The 18,871-nt window shown below is 50.8% G+C and overlaps 1 protein-coding gene across 4 annotated transcripts in view; it reads left to right on the forward strand.

Moving 5' to 3' along the window:
- Nucleotides 1–7: 7 nt before the first annotated feature.
- Nucleotides 8–18,871, forward strand: part of SNX7 (sorting nexin 7) — a 113,481-nt gene continuing 94,617 nt past the window's right edge. Inside the window, exon 1 of one of the 4 annotated variants that reach the window (XM_056523102.1) lies at nt 8–278. In XM_056523102.1, coding sequence (XP_056379077.1) covers nt 138–278 — 141 coding nt within the window. In that variant the 5' untranslated portion in view covers nt 8–137. Of the gene's footprint in view, nt 279–13,656; nt 15,011–18,871 lie in introns of those variants that run through there. The other 3 variants (XM_056523103.1, XM_056523100.1, XM_056523104.1) reach the window with 3 other exon arrangements.

Here is an 18,871-nt window from a genome sequence, read left to right on the forward strand (position 1 = left end):
TTCACTTGGCATTTCCGGTCATGCGCAGCAGCCCTCGGTGAAGCCGGTGTGGAGGAGCGGAGAGGGCGGGCAGAGCTGTAGCGCCGCCTGCTGTCAGTGTGTGGCCGGTGTCAGTGTGGTCTTAGCCGGCGGTGGAGATGGATCCGGAGCCCAGCACCCCACCGTGTGTCCCCCCGTCTCCCGGCTGCCTCTCCCCGGGGCACAGCGCCCTGCTCTCCGCCCTCTCCCCGGACGCGCTCCGCTTTGATGAGGACGATGACCTGGAGGTGTTCAGTAAGGTACAAACTTTCCTCATCATGGAGGGAGGGGAAGCCTCAAACTACAAGTCCCAGCATGTCCTAAAGCTCGCTGTGCATGCTGGGAGTTGTAGTCTTGCAACATTTGTAGGAGTTAGAGAACTTTGCACTATTGATCCTTTAACTGCTGCAAAACTACAACTCCCAGCATGCCCGGACAGCCAGAGGCTGTCTGGGCATGCTGGGAGTTGTAGTTCTGCAGCTGCTGCTGAGTCACTGGTTCTGTGCTGATCATATGGTGACGAATCCTCAGCTGTGTGATGACCTCAGGTCCCTGACTGTACATGATGATGTGTCCTCTCCGCCATTGTGGTCTGTGGGGATGGGGGGGAGGACTTTAAGGCATCGGACCCCTATGATTCTGGTTGTGGGTGGTGACGCCACTTCCTGCGCCAATCACCCAATCAGCGTCACTCTCCTAATAGACGTCACCGTGATGTAAGACGCTTTTCACGCTGCGATACTTCATGTACGTATTTTCCGCCGTGATCGCCCTCCGCCTCCGAAATGTGTGAACCCGTACTAGGCAGAAGTCCGACATTTACCGTCACAGTGAAGGGGATTTGCCGAATATATAAAAAACAAAACCTGCGCAGGCGCTGAGCTCAGAATTTGTCGCGCCGGCTCTGCGGCACATTAATTGCAAATCTTTTTTGCGTTCGTCTATAGCGACAAGTCAAAATCCCAAATAAATCTGCTGATGAGGCGGAATTTACGATGTCGTAGCACTAGAGCCCCGTTCACACTACGGAAATCCTGCGCTGAATATCCACAAAGAGATTTGGCGCAGTTTCCGCCTCTATCTCTCCATGGGATTCCGCTGTTGGGTTCAGACGTCGTAAGTTTTCCGTAGCTGAGATTTTTTTTTTAATTATTTTTTCGCCAGAAGAATGCGCCGGAGATGACCCTGACTGCGCTGTAGTGGATTGGACGTTAAGCGCCAATTTTGGAGGAGTCCACTGCAAACGGGGGGGGGGGGGGGGGGGGCATATACACACTGCATATACTCCCCTCGGAATCCCAATAAATCGGCAGCACCGCGCACACTGCGGAAAATCCTGATTTCGGCGCATGCGTAAACAATTTACATGTTTCTGGTTGGAAATGCATTTCTGTCTATGGAGACAGTGGGATTCCGAGTTGTTCTACCGCCGGCAGGGTTTTTGCAAGAAAGAAGCAGCGTTTTCCTAATCCTGGAAAACCCTTTTAGTTATTTCTGCTCCAAAATCTGCAGCAGAAAATCCACAGCGAATTGTGACGATTTGTTGTTAAGATTCCACTTTTGGTTTTGAAGAGGATTATTGGTGGTGGTGTTGGTGTTTGGTGGTGTTGGTGTTGTTACTAATACTATTGTCATTTTATTAACCTCTTGGGGACACAGGCCGTACATCGTTTAGCAGACATCCCGTGACAACGCCTGGAGGGATCCTGAGACAGATCGGCGATTCCGGGTCAATCAGGTCCCCGGTGACCCGGAAAAGAAGGGTGATAGGTGGCGTCACGGACAGAAGCTATCACCCTTTAGTAGCAGGAGTGAGGTGGCACTGGTGCCACCTCACCATCGTCCTATTTAGTCGTCTGGACTCCTGCTGTGGGGGTGTCCTTAACGGAACCCTCTCCTTCCCTATTCCGGAGGGCGAGAGCGAGTTCCGGGAGTCAGTACCAGAGGCTGGGGCCCCTGATTCCCAGCATTGGCGGCGGGGTCGGGGCCCCAGGAGCGGAGTCAGCGGTGTGCGCAGCAGCAGGAGGTAAGGCTGTCAACAAAAGGGCATGCTGGGAGTTGTTATGCAACAGCAGAAGGCACAACTACAACTCCCAGCATGCCCTTTGGTAGTTTTTGCATGCTGGAGGTTCTAGTTATTCAACAGCTGGAGGCACATTTTTTCTATGAAAAAGTGTGCCTCTAGCTGTTGCATAACTACAACCTCCAGCATGCACTGACAGCCAAAGGACATGCTGGGAGTTGCAGTAGTATGCCTCCAGTTGTTGCAAAACTACAACTCCCAGCATGCCCTTTGGATGTTGTGCATGCTGGGAGTTATAGTTTTGCAACAGCTGGAGGCTCACTTGTTGGGAAACACTGAGTTAAGTAACAAACTCTCGGGGAGATTTATCAAAACCCGTCCAGAGGAAAAGTTGCTGAGTTGCCCATAGCAACCAATCAGATTGCTGCTTTCATTATTCACAGGCCTTTTCAATAATGAAAGAAGCGATCTGATTGGTTGCTATGGGAAACTCAGCAACTTTTCCTCTGGACGGGGGTTGATAAATCTCCCCCTGAGAGTTTGTTACTTAACTCAGTATTTCCCAACAAGTGAGCCTCCAGCTGTTGGAAAATTATAACTCCCAGCATGCACGACAGCCATAGGGCATGCTGGGAGTTGTAGTTTTGCAACATCTGGAGGTTTTCCCCCCAATATACAGGGTACCTTCACACGGTTGGGTTTACAGTGAGTTTCTCGCTGCAAGTTTGAGATGCAGCAAATTTTCCTCCGCAGCTAAAACTCCCAGCGGGAAACTCGCTGTAAACCCAACCATGTGAATGTACCCTAAAAACACTACACCTACACAAAATAAAGAGTAAAACACTACATATACCCCTACACAGTCGTCCCCCCTCCCCAATAAAAATGAAAAACTTCTCGTACGGCACTGTTTCCAAAATGGAGCCTCCAGCTGTTTTGGAAAGTAACGGGAGAAATTGTGCATGTACTATTTATTTTCTTCTTTCTCCCGTCACAAAATAACGTCCGTTAATAGTAACGGGCTATGACGGGTTAAAACGGATAATGTAAAAATCCCATAGACTATAATGGGATTTTGTAATGGCCGTTTAACGGGTTTTCATAACGGATCATATTACGAGTCTTTAAAATGGATAAATGTAGTGTGAATGCAGCCGAACATAAAGTAGAATATGTCACGAAAAAACTGTCTCAGAATCGGAACACAGTGACCCCCCCCCGACCTACAATGGCCCCGAAATACCATATATATATATAGATACAGTGACCCCCCGACCTACGATGGCCCCGACATACGATCATTTCAACATACGATGCTTTTGTATGTCGGGGCCATCGCATAAACGGCTATCCTGCAGCGCAGACTGCTTCAGCTGCCCCCAGATAGCCGTTTACGGTGCCCCGTGTGGTCCGCTGACGATCACTTACCTGTCCTCGGGGCTCCGGCGCGTCCTCTTCGGGATCCCCTGCATCATCGTCATCACGTCGCTGCGCACGCTGTCCCGTCATCCAATAGGAGCGGTGTGCGTAGCGACGTGATGGCGACGACGGAGAGCGAGGATGCCGGGGAAGCAGAGGCCTTGCCGGAGCGTCGGGGACACCCCGGGGACGCGGCGACAGCGATGGAAGGCGACATCCAGGGCAGCGGTGACGAGCGGTGACGGTCCGGAGCGGCTGGGACAGGTGAGTACAACTTCCTCTAACAGTGGTCTACAACCTGCGGACCTCCAGATGTTGCAAAACTACAACACCCAGCATGCCCGGACAGCCGGGCATTTTTGTAGTTTTGCAACATCTGGAGGTCCGTAGGTTGTAGACCACTGTCCTATACTTTACATTGCACGGATCCCTCAACATACGATGGTTTCAACAAACGATGGTCCATTTGGAGCGGATTACCATCGTATGTTGAGGGACCACTGTAAAAGGTAAAATCATCTCAGAGTTATTAATGCATAAAGTGAGAGCGGTCAGAATTGCAAAAAAGGTGACAATCAGCTGAGTCCCTAAGGGGTTAATACTATTATTATAACAATTACTATTTTTTTGTTATTATTTATTATAATTATTACTTTTATTGTTATTATTTGTTTATTATTATAATTATTACTTTTATTGTTATCATTATTATTGGGCTGATCCGCCAATGACCCCTGACATAAAGGAAAACTTCCGTCTTGTGATAAGTTTTTATGGCTCTCGTGAGTGTTTGGACCCTGACCCATCTGTAGATATCACCAGGAGGAGCACACGGCAGCGCAATTCACTCCTCGACTGGCCGCGGTCTCCGTCCATCTGCCCCAGACGGGTCCCAAGGACTTTTTATGGAGCCTTCTGGTGCAGCCGGAGGGAGGTTGTGGCACATCGGGGAGTGACCTGCGCTACTACCGCTCCTGGTGATATTTGGATATTGTTCGGGGTCTGAACACTCATCTGTTTGATGGCTGGGGGGGGAGGTGTCTCTTTACAGTGATTATTGTGCCAATTTTTTTTCGGAGCAGATTCCTGAGTGTCACAATAGAATGGAGTTTGTCGCAGTCTCATTCAGCAGAGAACTTGTGCAGAGATCGTCCTGCGGTTCGGGCGTTTTGTCCCCTTCTACTTAATAGCGGAATGTTACATAAAGGGGTATCCAGTGTTCAAAAAAAATATGGTGCAATAAAAAAACTAAAAAATAAAACAATCTCCTTACTAACCCTGGTTCCCCGCAGCTCCCACTCAGCTCCATTAGGTCCCACAGTCTTCCTGCTTCCAAGATGAGTACTGAGTGCAGGACACTACAGTGACCAGTGATTGGCCGAGCCGGCAGGTCCTGCACCCAGCGCTCATCTCAGGAGCAGAAAGAAGACAGACGATCGTGGAACCAGATGGAGCCGAACCGGAGCTGTGGGGGGGGGGGGGGGACCAGGGCTCGGTAAGTAAAGCTGTGTTCCCCCTCCCAGCTCTGTAGCGCAGTTTACAATGTGCACATATGATAGACCCCTCCCCCTTCTCATAGACCCACCTATCACTCTCAGCTTGCCAACCCAAAAACATCAGGGCAGCCGCCGCCTGCCCCACCATCTGCCCAACCTTCTGACCTCCTGCCTCCATCTCCTTGCCTCCTGCCTCTGCCTCCTGATCTCCTGCCCCACCACCTGCCCAACCTTCTGACCTCCTGCCTCCACCTCCTGATCTTTCTGTTTCCCCTGCACTTACTATGTATTCAGAAAGTATTCAGACCCTTTAACATTTTTCACATTTTGTTATATTGCTCCTTGTGCTAATATATGTGTGTGTATGTGTATATATATATATATATATATATATATATATTTATTATAAATATTTTTTTTCTCCTTTATTGTTCTTCCCTCGTTATCCCAGAATGAGAATGTGATCAAATAATTTTAGATTTTAATAGGATAAATAGGATACCAGCCACTACTCCCCCGGTTATACCGGACAAACAGATAACGTTTAGTGCTATGTGCTGTTTTAGTGCTATGTGCTAAAGGGATACTGACAGGTTCCCAACGTGTTTCTGTTACATACGATGACATCCTCAGGGGATAGCTCAGATCTTAACATGCTCTAAAATTCTTTTATTACTTTGTCATTATGGGGACGAGAAGAGAATGAACAACTAAAGGTGACCAGGCTTTGTGATCTTCTGTATCTGTGATGTTTGATCATTGCTGTGAAATTGTAACTTCATTGTATTTTGGAGATGAGACTTGAGCAGATGAAAGGAGACGGAATAATAAGGAGACGTCTTATGTCCCCAGTAATGTTTGTCCTGGCACTTTCTATAGGACCTGCTCCTCCCCTGCTCTCCTTGTCAGCATATAATGCTGTCCCTCTCCCCCCCCCCCCTCCACTCTCCTTGTCCCCTATAATTCTGTCCCCCCTCCCCCCCGCTCTCCTTGTCCCCTATAATTCTGCCCCTCTCCCCCCCCTCCGCTCTCCTTGTCCCCTATAATTCTGCCCCTCCCCCCCCCCCCGCTCTCCTTGCCCCCCATATAATTCTACCCCTCCCCCCTGCTCTCCTTGTCCCCTATAATTCTGCTCCTCTCTGCCCCCCACACCCGGGCGTTCTGTTTCTGTAGTCTTTGTGGTGTACAGATGTGGTGGAGGAGCGGGGGTCGGGTCCTGACGTCTTATCCTTCTGTACTTTGCACTTGGAGTTTCGATCTGTTTCAAAGTTTTCCTGAGCTGCTGATGTGACAGTTAAAGGAGGTGATGTGAGCCCCGGACCTCTGCCGTGTCCTGAGCCCCGCGCCTCCGCCGTGTCCTGAGCCCCGCGCCTCCGCCGTGTCCTGAGCCCCGCGCCTCCGCCGTGTCCTGAGCCCCGCGCCTCCGCCGTGTCCTGAGCCCCTTCCCTCTGCCGTGTCCTGAGCCCCGCGCCTCTGCCGTGTCCTGAGCCCCTTCCCTCTGCCGTGTCCTGAGCCCCGCGCCTCCGCCGTGTCCTGAGCCCCTTCCCTCTGCCGTGTCCTGAGCCCCTTCCCTCTGCCGTGTCCTGAGCCCCTTCCCTCTGCCGTGTCCTGAGCCCCGCGCCTCTGCCGTGTCCTGAGCCCCTTCCCTCTGCCGTGTCCTGAGCCCCTTCCCTCTGCCGTGTCCTGAGCCCCTTCCCTCTGCCGTGTCCTGAGCCTCGCGCCTCCGCCGTGTCCTGAGCCTCGCGCCTCCGCCGTGTCCTGAGCCTCGCGCCTCGGCCTTGTCAGACTTATACCCTGAGAAGCATATAGGGTTGTTTACCTGTCTCCCCCATTTCTGATACCATTTGCTTTGGGGGCCGCCTGGAGTGCCCACATTGCATCTTCTTTTAATGTTCATGTTTTTTGCAATTGACATGGATTATATGTTTGTGTAGCGTGTGTCTTTTTTTCTTACCGGTTTGTGGGCCAGGAAGTTCTGTAGTTCTGTGTTGGATCTCTGACTGTTGTCCACAACATCGGCCATGCTAGGATTAGGCTGTGGACAACATGTCATGGCTTTTTTTTTTTTTCTCTGTTCTTTCAGAACTTCATGATAGAAAGAAGCCACGCCCCTCATCTCCCCCTCCTGGAGGACACGGGTGTGCATGAGAAAGAAGCCACGCCCCCTCATCTCCCCCTCCTGGAGGACACGGGTGTGCATGAGAAAGAAGCCACGCCCCCTCATCTCCCCCTCCTGGAGGACACGGGTGTGCATGAGAGAAAGAAGCCACGCCCCCTCATCTCCCCCTCCTGGAGGACACGGGTGTGCATGAGAGAAAGAAGCCACGCCCCCTCATCTCCCCCTCCTGGAAGACACGGGTGTGCATGAGAGAAAGAAGCCACGCCCCCTCATCTCCCCCTCCTGGAGGACACGGGTGTGCATGAGAAAGAAGCCACGCCCCCTCATCTCCCCCTCCTGGAGGACACGGGTGTACATGAGAAAGAAGCCACGCCCCCTCATCTCCCCCTCCTGGAGGACACAGGTGTGCATGAGAAAGAAGCCACGCCCCCTCATCCCCCCCTCCTGGAGGACACAGGTGTGCATGAGAGAAAGAAGCCACGCCCCCTCATCTCCCCCTCCTGGAGGACACAGGTGTGCATGAGAGAAAGAAGCCACGCCCCCTCATCTCCCCCTCCTGGAGGACACAGGTGTGCATGAGAGAAAGAAGCCACGCCCCCTCATCTCCCTCTCCTGGAGGACACAGGTTTGCATGAGAGAAAGAAGCCACGCCCCCTCATCTCCCTCTCCTGGAGGACTTAGGTGTCCATGAGAAAGAAGCCACGCCCCCTCATCTCCCTCTCCTGGAGGACTTAGGTGTGCATGAGAAAGAAGCCATGCCCCCTCATCTCCTCCTCCTGGAGGACACAGGTGTGCATGAGAAAGAAGCCACGCCCCCTCATCTCCCCCTCCTGGAGGACACAGGTGTGCATGAGAAAGAAGTCACGCCCCCTCATCTCCCCCTCCTGGAGGACACGGGTGTGCATGAGAAAGAAGCCACGCCCCCTCATCTCCCCCTCCTGGAGGACACGGGTGTGCATGAGAAAGAAGCCACGCCTCCTCATCTCCCCCTCCTGGAGGACACGGGTGTGCATGATAAAGAAGCCACGCCCCCTCATCTCCCCCTCCTGGAGGACACGGGTGTGCATGAGAAAGAAGCCACGCCCCCTCATCTCCCCCTCCTGGAGGACACGGGTGTGCATGAGAGAAAGAAGCCACGCCCCCTCATCTCCCCCTCCTGGAGGACACGGGTGTGCATGAGAGAAAGAAGCCACGCCCCCTCATCTCCCCCTCCTGGAGGACACAGGTGTGCATGAGAAAGAAGCCACACCCCCTCATCCCCCCCCCTCCTGGAGGACACAGGTGTGCATGAGAGAAAGAAGCCACGCCCCCTCATCTCCCCCTCCTGGAGGACACAGGTGTGCATGAGAAAGAAGCCACGCCCCCTCATCTCCCCCTCCTGGAGGACACAGGTGTACATGAGAGAAAGAAGCCACACCCCCTCATCTCCCCCTCCTGGAGGACACAGGTGTGCATGAGAGAACGAAGCCACACCCCCTCATCTCCCCCTCCTGGAGGACACAGGTGTGCATGAGAAAGAAGCCACGCCCCCCTCATCTCCCTCTCCTGGAGGACTTAGGTGTGCATGAGAAAGAAGACAGAGCAGGGGGAGAGAGAGGACATACACAGCTCCTCATCTCCCCTCCCCCTGAGGACTCAGTCTGCACTGAAAGAAGACAGAGAAGATAAGTGTTACCTGAAGGGGAGGATAACAAGGTGCACAGGCTGGGGATGTATAGACTGCAGGGGGATAAATCTCATACTGGGGATGATCTCTATATGTGAAGAGGAGGATAACAAGGTGCACAGGCCGGGGATGTATAGACTGCAGGGGGATAAATCTCATACTGGGGATGATCTCTATATGTGAAGGGGAGGATAACAAGGTGCACAGGCCAGGGATGTATAGACTGCAGGGGGATAAATCTCATACTGGGGATGATCTCTATATGTGAAGAGGAGGATAACAAGGTGCACAGGCCGGGGATGTATAGACTGCAGGGGGATAAATCTCATACTGGGGATGATCTCTATATGTGAAGGGGAGGATAACAAGGTGCACAGGCTGGGGATGTATAGACTGCAGGGGAATAAATCTCATACTGGGGATGATTTCTATATGTGAAGGAGGGAGGATAACCAGGTGCACAGGCCGGGGATGTATAGACTGCAGGGGGATAAATCTCATACTGGGGATGATCTCTATATGTGAAGAGTAGGATAACAAGGTGCACAGGCTGGGCATGTATAGACTGCAGGGGAATAAATCTCATACTGGGGATGATTTCTATATGTGAAGGGGAGGATAACAAGGTGCATGGGCTGGGGATGTATAGACTGCAGGGGGATAAATCTCATACTGGGGATGATTTCTATATATGAAGGGGAGGATAACAAGGTGCACAGGCTGGGGATGTATAGACTGCAGGGGGATAAATCTCATACTGGGGATGATTTCTATATATGAAGGGGAGGATAACAAGGTGCACAGGCTGGGGATGTATAGACTGCAGGGGGATAAATCTCATACTGGGGATGATTTCTATATGTGAAGAGTAGGATAACAAGGTGCACAGGCTGGGCATGTATAGACTGCAGGGGAATAAATCTCATACTGGGGATGATTTCTATATGTGAAGGGGAGGATAACAAGGTGCATGGGCTGGGGATGTATAGACTGCAGGGGGATAAATCTCATACTGGGGATGATTTCTATATATGAAGGGGAGGATAACAAGGTGCACAGGCTGGGGATGTATAGACTGCAGGGGGATAAATCTCATACTGGGGATGATTTCTATATATGAAGGGGAGGATAACAAGGTGCACAGGCTGGGGATGTATAGACTGCAGGGGGATAAATCTCATACTGGGGATGATTTTTATATATGAAGGGGAGGATAACAAGGTGCATAGGCTGGGGATGTATAGACTGCAGGGGAATAAATCTCATACTGGGGATGATCTCTATATGTGAAGGGGAGGATAACAAGGTGCACAGGCTGGGGATGTATATACTGCAGGGGAATAAATCTCATACTGGGGATGATCTCTATATGTGAAGGGGAGGATAACAAGGTGCACAGGCTGGGGATGTATATACTGCAGGGGAATAAATCTCATACTGGGGATGATCTCTATATGTGAAGGGGAGGATAACAATGTGCACAGGCCGGGGATGTATAGACTGCAGGGGGATAAATCTCATACTGGGGATGATCTCTATATGTGAAGGGGAGGATAACAATGTGCACAGGCCGGGGATGTATAGACTGCAGGGGAATAAATCTCATACTGGGGATGATCTCTATATGTGAAGAGGAGGATAACAAGGTGCACAGGCTGGGGATGTATAGACTGCAGGGGAATAAATCTCATACTAGGGATGATTTCTATATGTGAAGGAGGGAGGGGGGACTCCTGAATGACACGTGCTGGGAGTTGTAGTCCCTGTTATGTTTGTGTATGCTAGAGTTTATAAACCAGTGTGCCTCCAGCTGTTGCAAAACTACAACTCCCAGCATGCCTGGACAGACTTTGGGCATGCTGGGAGTTGTAGTTTTGCAACAGCTGGAGGTACACTGGTTGGGAAACACTGTCCTAGCCTATTCTGCATACGCATCATGTTACACCAGTGTTTCCAAACCAGTGTGCCTCCAGCTGTTGTAAAACTACAACTCCCAGTATTCCCTGACAGTCTTTGGGCATGCTGGGAGTTGTAGTTTTGCAACAGCTGGAGGCACACTAATTGGGAAACACTGGCCTAGCCTATTCAGTATATTACAAACAAAGTGCATTGTTTCCCAACCAGGGTGTCTTCAGCTGCATCAAAACTACAACTCCCAGCATGCCCGTACAGCTTTTGGCTGTCCGGGCATGCTGGTAGTAGTAGTTTTGCAACACCTGGAGGCACCCTGGTGTGGAAACACTGGTGTATGCCCTATAGAGGTGTGGTGAACTACAACCCCCAGGAGACTACAGAGGCAGCATGCTGGTGTTATACCACAGACTGAAGACTCCTGAATGACACATGCTGGGAGTTGTAGTCCCTTTTGTGTGTGTATGCCAGTGTATCCCAACCAGGGCTGAATATATTAGTGTGCTGTGTATAAGGGGGCCGACCCGGGAAAATAGTAGGGTGGGTAAAGGGCGGAAAAAAAAATAAAGGAGCCGCCCCAAACCAGCACGGCATGTGGCATGCTGGGATTTGTAGTTTTCAGCACAGCTAGAAACGGGAAATAGAAGCAAAGATAGGAAAACAAAGTGGGGGATAAAAAGACAACAAGAAATTGAAATAGAGTAGCCTAAACAACAAGAATAGAAATGAAACAAAACAAATAGGGTAAGTCAAAAATGGAAAAACATGTGGACCACCGGAGTACCCCTTTAATATTTCTACCCACCATAAGCTGATGTCTCGTGTATGTGCGTTCACGTGTTGGCGTGTGCAGTTATCCCTCACTCTCTGTTATGTACTGCAGGCACCAGCATACAAGTGTGTAAGGTTGAGTGTGAATGTGCTTTGAACCCTTCCCTGGGCTGTGATCACATAGACTGGGCCGATAATGTACCATAGTCTGGCTCCTCGATGAAGATGAAAGGTCTCGTTGCTCTGTTGTCCTCTCCATCCTCTGTTGCTGGGCCCTACCTCTGGCCTCTGTTGCTGGGCCCTACCTCTGGCCTCTGTTGCTGGGCCCTACCTCTGGCCTCTGTTGCTGGGCCCTACCTCTGGCCTCTGTTGCTGGGCCCTACCTCTGGCCTCTGTTGCTGGGCCCTACCTCTGGCCTCTGTTGCTGGGCCCTACCTCTGGCCTCTGTTGCTGGGCCCTACCTCTGGCCTCTGTTGCTGGGCCCTACCTCTGGCCTCTGTTGCTGGGCCCTAGCTCTGGCCTCTGTTGCTGGGCCCTACCTCTGGCCTCTGTTGCTGGGCCCTACCTCTGGCCTCTGTTGCTGGGCCCTACCTCTGGCCTCTGTTGCTGGGCCCTACCTCTGGCCTCTGTTGCTGGGCCCTACCTCTGGCCTCTGTTGCTGGGCCCAACCTCTGGCCTCTGTTGCTGGGCCCAACCTCTGGCCTCTGTTGCTGGGCCCTACCTCTGGCCTCTGTTGCTGGGCCCAACCTCTGGCCTCTGTTGCTGGGCCCTACCTCTGGCCTCTGTTGCTGGGCCCTACCTCTGGCCTCTGTTGCTGGGCCCTACCTCTGGCCTCTGTTGCTGGGCCCTACCTCTGGCCTCTGTTGCTGGGCCCTACCTCTGGCCTCTGTTGCTGGGCCCTACCTCTGGCCTCTGTTGCTGGGCCCTACCTCTGGCCTCTGTTGCTGGGCCCTACCTCTGGCCTCTGTTGCTGGGCCCAACCTCTGGCCTCTGTTGCTGGGCCCTACCTCTGGCCTCTGTTGCTGGGCCCTACCTCTGGCCTCTGTTGCTGGGCCCTACCTCTGGCCTCTGTTGCTGGGCCCTACCTCTGGCCTCTGTTGCTGGGCCCTACCTCTGGCCTCTGTTGCTGGGCCCTACCTCCGGCCTCTGTTGCTGGGCCCTACCTCCGGCCTCTGTTGCTGGGCCCTACCTCTGGCCTCTGTTGCTGGGCCCTACCTCTTAGTTTGGCTGAACTTATTGCAATGAATTAAATATTCTACATAGAAAACAATATAAGATAACGTTATATGGAAAACATACAGGAAATCTACTGCAAGTTTTGCTTTGATCTTCTTCAGTGGCCGCTAAGAATCCGCTATTGCCGACACATTGAAGGAAATAGAAGCAAAACCCATAGTTTTGTCCTACGCATCAAATCTGCACACGTGTGAACGTATCCTAAAGGTGAACTCCAGTGGAAAACATTATTATTATTATTATATATATATTTTTTTATCTCGTGCGTGAAAGTTAAACAAATTTGTAAATTACTTCTATTTAAAAATCTTAATCCTTCCAGGACTTATCAGCTGCTGTATGCTCCACAGGAAGTTGTGTAGTTCTTTCCAGTCTGACCACAGTTCTCTCTGCTGACACCTCTGTCCATGTCAGGAACTGTCCAGAGTAGAAGCAAATCCCTATTGCAAACCTCTCCTGTTCTGGATAGTTCCTGATACGGACAGAGGTGTCAGCAGAGAGCACTGTGGTCCGGCTGAAAAGAATGCCAGAAAGAAATACAACTTACTCTGGAGCATACAATGGCTGAAAAGTACTGGAAGGATTAAGATTTTTTAATAGAATTTACAAAGTAATTTACAAATCTGTATAACTTTCTGGCACCAGTTGATTAAAAAAAATAAAAATTCCACTGGAGTACCCCTTTAATGTAATTCTTTTAGAACATCTACCTGCTTATATGCCGTGCTGTAATATGCTGGGACCAGATATTGGGCTTCACCACAGTCCCCTGTGTTTTCTGGACATATTCTGTATTCTAATAATTAGTGAAACCTTCTTCTTTCATGGACTTGTAGTTGGTTCTTGGCCCTGACCGTCCTCACACGATGACAATAAAACAGATTAGAAACCCGTCTTGAACCTGAGAACAGGTCCTTATAAAGAGGTCATCATACTGCCGGAGACTTTTCTGTATTGTCCTGGTGCCTGCAGTTTCTATTCGGATGGGTCATCTGTGCTGAGACAACATACAGTTAATAGCAGGAGATTCTTCATAAAGGGTCCATTCATGAGCTGGGACAATGAGACACCAAAGCCTGTCCCTGAAGGGCGTGGCCTGAATGGCGAGCTGAGCGGTCGCACTTCGCATTGCTCTTGCTAGACTCCTTATTACACTGAATTAGTTCCCCTGTGGGCCCTTACTCACCTGATTGGTGCCTTTGGTGCCGTGAAGACTTGGCTGCGGCTGCTGGAGGCTATTGAGGCTGCTGGGTGGAGGATCCTGCAGAGTCACGAGGCCGGTGGTCGGGCAGTAGCGGCTGTTCTTAGGAGCGGGCGGTGGTGCGTCCTGAGCACAGGTGACGAGGTACTGCTGAAGTCCAGAGGAGCCTGTGAGTGTGCTGACGCAGGGGCGGCTGGTGACGGGGACGGCATATCTGAGCCTGCAGGCCTGAGCTCCGCCATTGTTGGGCTTCGTGGGCGGAGCCACCCTGTTACTGTGGTGACTCCCGCGCCTGGACTGAGTGGCGGGAGCGTGCTAGTGCTCCGGTGGGCTTGCTGCTGTGGGGAGAAAGGTGCTGGGGGCTCCCACTTACCCTGCCATATCTGTGGACTTCTGCAGTCACCTGGAAGAGCTCTTATAGAGGTGGTCGGCTGTCCTAGTTAACCCTCTGCTGCCTGGCTGGGAAACACTGCTGTCTACTGTCATCTGCTGCTGGAACACTGGGGGTCTCCTACCTGTACCTGCCCTAGGCTGAACAGTGAATGCAACTTCCAGTGTTCTATTCTCTCCCTGCCTCTGGGATACCTACATTACTGGACCTTGTTGTGGTGAGCCTGCCGGATCATAGCTATTGCTGGACTTAAAGGACAACTGTAGTGGAACACTTTTATATATGCCCGAGCCTCAAAAATAAACAAAATAAACTTATACATACCTTCCTACGAGCCCCCGTTGGTCCGGTACAGGCCTCACGGTCCGGCAGTGTTTACCTCATTCCACTTCCTGGGGACCGGGATGCCGCAGAGCCGTCGGCGTATCACCAGCCGCAGCAATGTCCCGCCCCGGCCAGTGATAGGCTGAGCCCACTGTCATGTAAGAAGCCGTCCAGCCTCCAGCTGTTGAAAAACTACAACTCCCAGCATGCCCGGACAGTTGTTGGCTGTCTGGGCATGCTGGGAGTTGTAGTTTTGCAACAGCTGGAGGTGCCCTGGTTGGGAAACACTGCTGCAGAGGGAGAGCAGCATACAGGAAGACTGGCAGAAGCAGAGTCCCAGCCAGGCTTCATGTGACATCATGCCTGCCGGGACCCGCCTCCTTCCACCCCTCAGAAAGACAGTGCTCCTGAGCTAATGAAGAGGAATGAAAAAAGGTATTTCCACAGCGTTTTAAACCTCAATAAACGCAGGGATAGGCATAGTTAGAGTAAGGGACAGATGGGGAGGGGGATCAGGGAAAGTTTAGTTGATGACCGGTACTCTTTAAAGTATTGAGTTGGAACGTCAGAGGTCTCAACTCTAAGTTTAAAAGATCTGTGTCTAGATTTTATCAAACGCCAGGCCCTACATTTGATTTGTCTCCAGGAAACACACATCATGGGGCAAAAAATCTTAGCCCTTAAGAGGGCATGGATTGCGAGGGGTTATCCTGCTGGGCGGTATGACCAAAAATGTATATCACAGTATTTTTCTAAGTTACGGTGGTTTCACGGTATTTGGGGGGGGTCCTCACTATAGTGTCAGGTGATCGGGGTTCCTCGCCATGGTCTCTGTAAGGGCCGCCCGGTAACTCTCCTCCATGTCTCCCCAGTTCTGCTTGAGTTTCCCGGTGGTCGGTGGTCCACACCATGGTACCCGGGGTCTCGGTCAGGCTACCCAGTAACTCTCCTCCATGTTTACGCAGTTCTGCTCGAGTTTCCCGCACCTGCCCGGAAGTCACGTGCCCGCCGGGAGTTGTAGTCCCCTCCCAGCTCCTCCTAGTCAGTTCAGTGCTGCTCGCCGGACGCTTCTCTACGCCATCACGCATTGCATTGGAGTTGGTTGCTATGGAAGTGGTATTGCAGTATGTGAAAAATTAATATCGTAAAGAAAAGACACACCGGTATTCGGTATGGACCGGTATACCGCTCAGCACTAGGTTATCATTCCACTTACTCTTCTTCCGCTAGGGGGGTTTCCCTGTTAGTGTCTAAATCCCTCCCCCTAGTAATTGAACAGGTGGCTTGTGACCATTTTGGAAGATTTGTTTGTCCAGTATTACCCCCAGTGCACTACCTTTTTGCATTTGCACTTTATAGCAGCATCAGGCTCTTTTACTATTATTATATTGATCTCTTATGTGATATCACTACCCTCTCTGGATAGTCACACAGGACTTTTTACCCCAGCATCCACTTTGTTTTTTAAATCTCTATCCATTATGTTTGAATTTTAAATATATCTATACCCAATGAATTGGTTCTGTATGTATATACTTTTAATTCTGTAATAAAGATTATTTTTATACCACATATTTTATAGTGTACTATACCATTTATTTTATTTACCTACATTACCTCTCTTTTGGGGTTTCACATGTTCGGTGTGTCTCACACACCTTTTGACGTTATTTGTCCACTGCTCCTTACATGCTTTTTAGTTTTCTCCTGGTGTCCGTGTATGTTCCTCCTCCATTTCATGTTGATGTCTTGGAGTGTATTATGTCTAAAATGCTTACATTTCCCTATCTTCCTGTTCTTATTATAGGCGATTTTAATGCAGTTCCGGATCCAAGTGTTGATCGCACTGGTGTGGTGGGTTCTGGGTCTCCTGGTCTTAACTAGGGATCGACCGATATCGATTTTTTTTTTTTTTTTTTTAGGACCGATACCGATAATCTGTGGCCTTTCAGGCCGATAGCCAATAATTTATTCCGATATTCCGGTATAAGTTATCAGCTATTTCAAATCCCCCCCCTCCCCCCCCCACGGCGGGGCAGAAGTCATTGCAGATCAATGATTTAAAGCTGCCCACATACCGCCGCTGCCCCATCGCCTCCCCCCATCCCCGGTGTTATAATTACCTGTTCCCGGGGGTCCGCGATCCTTCTGGCTCTGTCGGCGTCCTGCGCTGTAACTGTGCGTACTGATGGTGACGTTGCGCTGGGGACGTCACTCGTCATTACGCAGCGCACAACAATAGCGCAGGAACCAGAAGGATCGCGGACCCCCGGGAACAGGTAATTATAACACCCGGGATGGGCGGAGGCGATGGGGCAGTGGCGGTGGTATGTGGGCAGAGGATGGGGGGAGGCAATGGGGCAGCGGTGGCGATGGTCTTCTCTGGCCAGGGGGCGGGGAATTATCTGCATATCGGCAAGGTAATTGCCGATACCGATAATGTCAAAAATCACGATTATCGGCCAAACCAATAATCGGTCGAACCCTAGTCCTCTAGAATTTGACGTATTCATCCCGGCTGACTGCAGGAGGAGGTGGTGGCGGCCTCATTGCTTGAAGCTCATAATTGTTTTTGGGAACATAATAGGTCTCACCCCGACAAATTAGTGCAGTGGCATGCTTATAAGGCGCATGTTAGGGGTGCATTTATGGCAGGGCTTGCAGGGTAGAGGATTGCTTATTCTGCTAGGGGTTTGGGGTTTTGGAGGTAGAGATGGTGAGAAACCCTCCCCCAGAAGTAAAGAGGAATTGGGTTCAGGCCCAGAGAGCTTTATTGATTAGTCAGAAGAGGATGGTGGATAGGGAGGTGGCCCTTTTTGAGTTTGGAGATAAAAAGGGTAAGCTGCTGGCGTATTTAGCTGGGGAGAGTAGGCCAGTGGTATCCATTCCTTGTATTAAAGGAGAATCTGGGGCGTTGGAGACAATATTGCCCCTTAGATCCCTAACTGATGCGCAGGCAACTGCTTTAGATAACCCCTTTTTTGCTGAGGAAGTCTCCCTGGCTATTGCTTCGCTGCAAACGGGAAAACTCCAGGTTTAGACGGTATGATTGGGGACTGGTACAGGGTGAACGAGGAGTGGCTGATCCCTATTTTGCAAAATCTCTTTAGCGTTGCTGCGGAGACTGGAAAACTTCCGGACTCCATGAGGGAAGCCCTTATTGTGGTTCTCCCCAAGCTGGGGGAGGGTCTGACTCTGCCAGATTCTTACCAACCGATCTCTCTCCTTAATGTAGATATTAAACTTTTGGCTAAGATTCTGGCTACTCGCCAGAAAGGGGTCATAGCAGCTGTCATTCATCCTTACCAGATGGGATTTATGTCTGGGAGAGCTACAGACATTAATGTTAAATGCTTACATCTTCATTTTGTTGTTGCGGAGAATGATGCCTCTGTGGGCTACGTGGTCAGTCTTGACCTGTATAAGGATTTTGATTCAGTAGAAGGCCCTTATCTTTGGACTGTGCTGAGGATCCTTTGTTTTGGTCTGAGGTTCATAGTTTTGGGTAAGGTTGCTATGCGATAATCCGAGGACTAGAATACGCACAAATTTGGATATCTGACTCTTTTCTACTTGGCAGGGGTGTCTGCTGTCTCCGTTTCTGTTTGCTTTAGCTGTTGAACCGTTGGCAGCGGCCATCAGAGCTTCACCTGATATCGATGTGTTACGTAGGGGGTCCCGTGAAGAGAAGGTCTCCATGTATGCAGACGATACTTTGGTCTACTTAGCAGATGTTTGTGGTTCTCTGGGGGCGGTATTCGATCTCCTGGATAGCTTTGGTTCCTTCTAGGGCTTGAAGGTTAACTGAGCAAAATCTTCCCTTATGCCTTTGTCGGTGGTTGCTGATCCTCTCCCCTCTGGTTACCCAGTGTAGATATCTGGGAGTAGAGGTGACTGCGTGTCTGAGGGATTATATAGCGTTGAACCTGGATCCTGTTTTGGCCTCTACAGCTGCCAGATTGCTACCCTGGACCTCCTTGCCCCTTTTGTCAGCAGGTAGAATTAATATTTTCAAAATGGTATATCTCCCTAAGTTTCTGTATGTTTTCCATTTGTCCCCTCTGATTTCCCCCGAAGAGGTTCTTTTGTGAAGTTGGGTGGTGTTCTGAGATCCTTCTACTGGCAAGATAAACCTCCACGACTGGGTCAGGCACTGCTCCAAGTGTCAAAGCAACAGGGTGGTCTTGCTGCCCCTGCCATAACTATTTTCTAGCGTCTCAATTAGTGTACGCCATCTGGTGGATCGACCTGGATCTTGCGAATGCAGTTTTAGCACTGGCAGGAGCTCTCACTCTT

The sequence above is a fragment of the Hyla sarda genome, chromosome 6, assembly GCF_029499605.1.
Source record: "Hyla sarda isolate aHylSar1 chromosome 6, aHylSar1.hap1, whole genome shotgun sequence".
Taxonomy (NCBI): Eukaryota; Metazoa; Chordata; class Amphibia; order Anura; family Hylidae; genus Hyla; species Hyla sarda.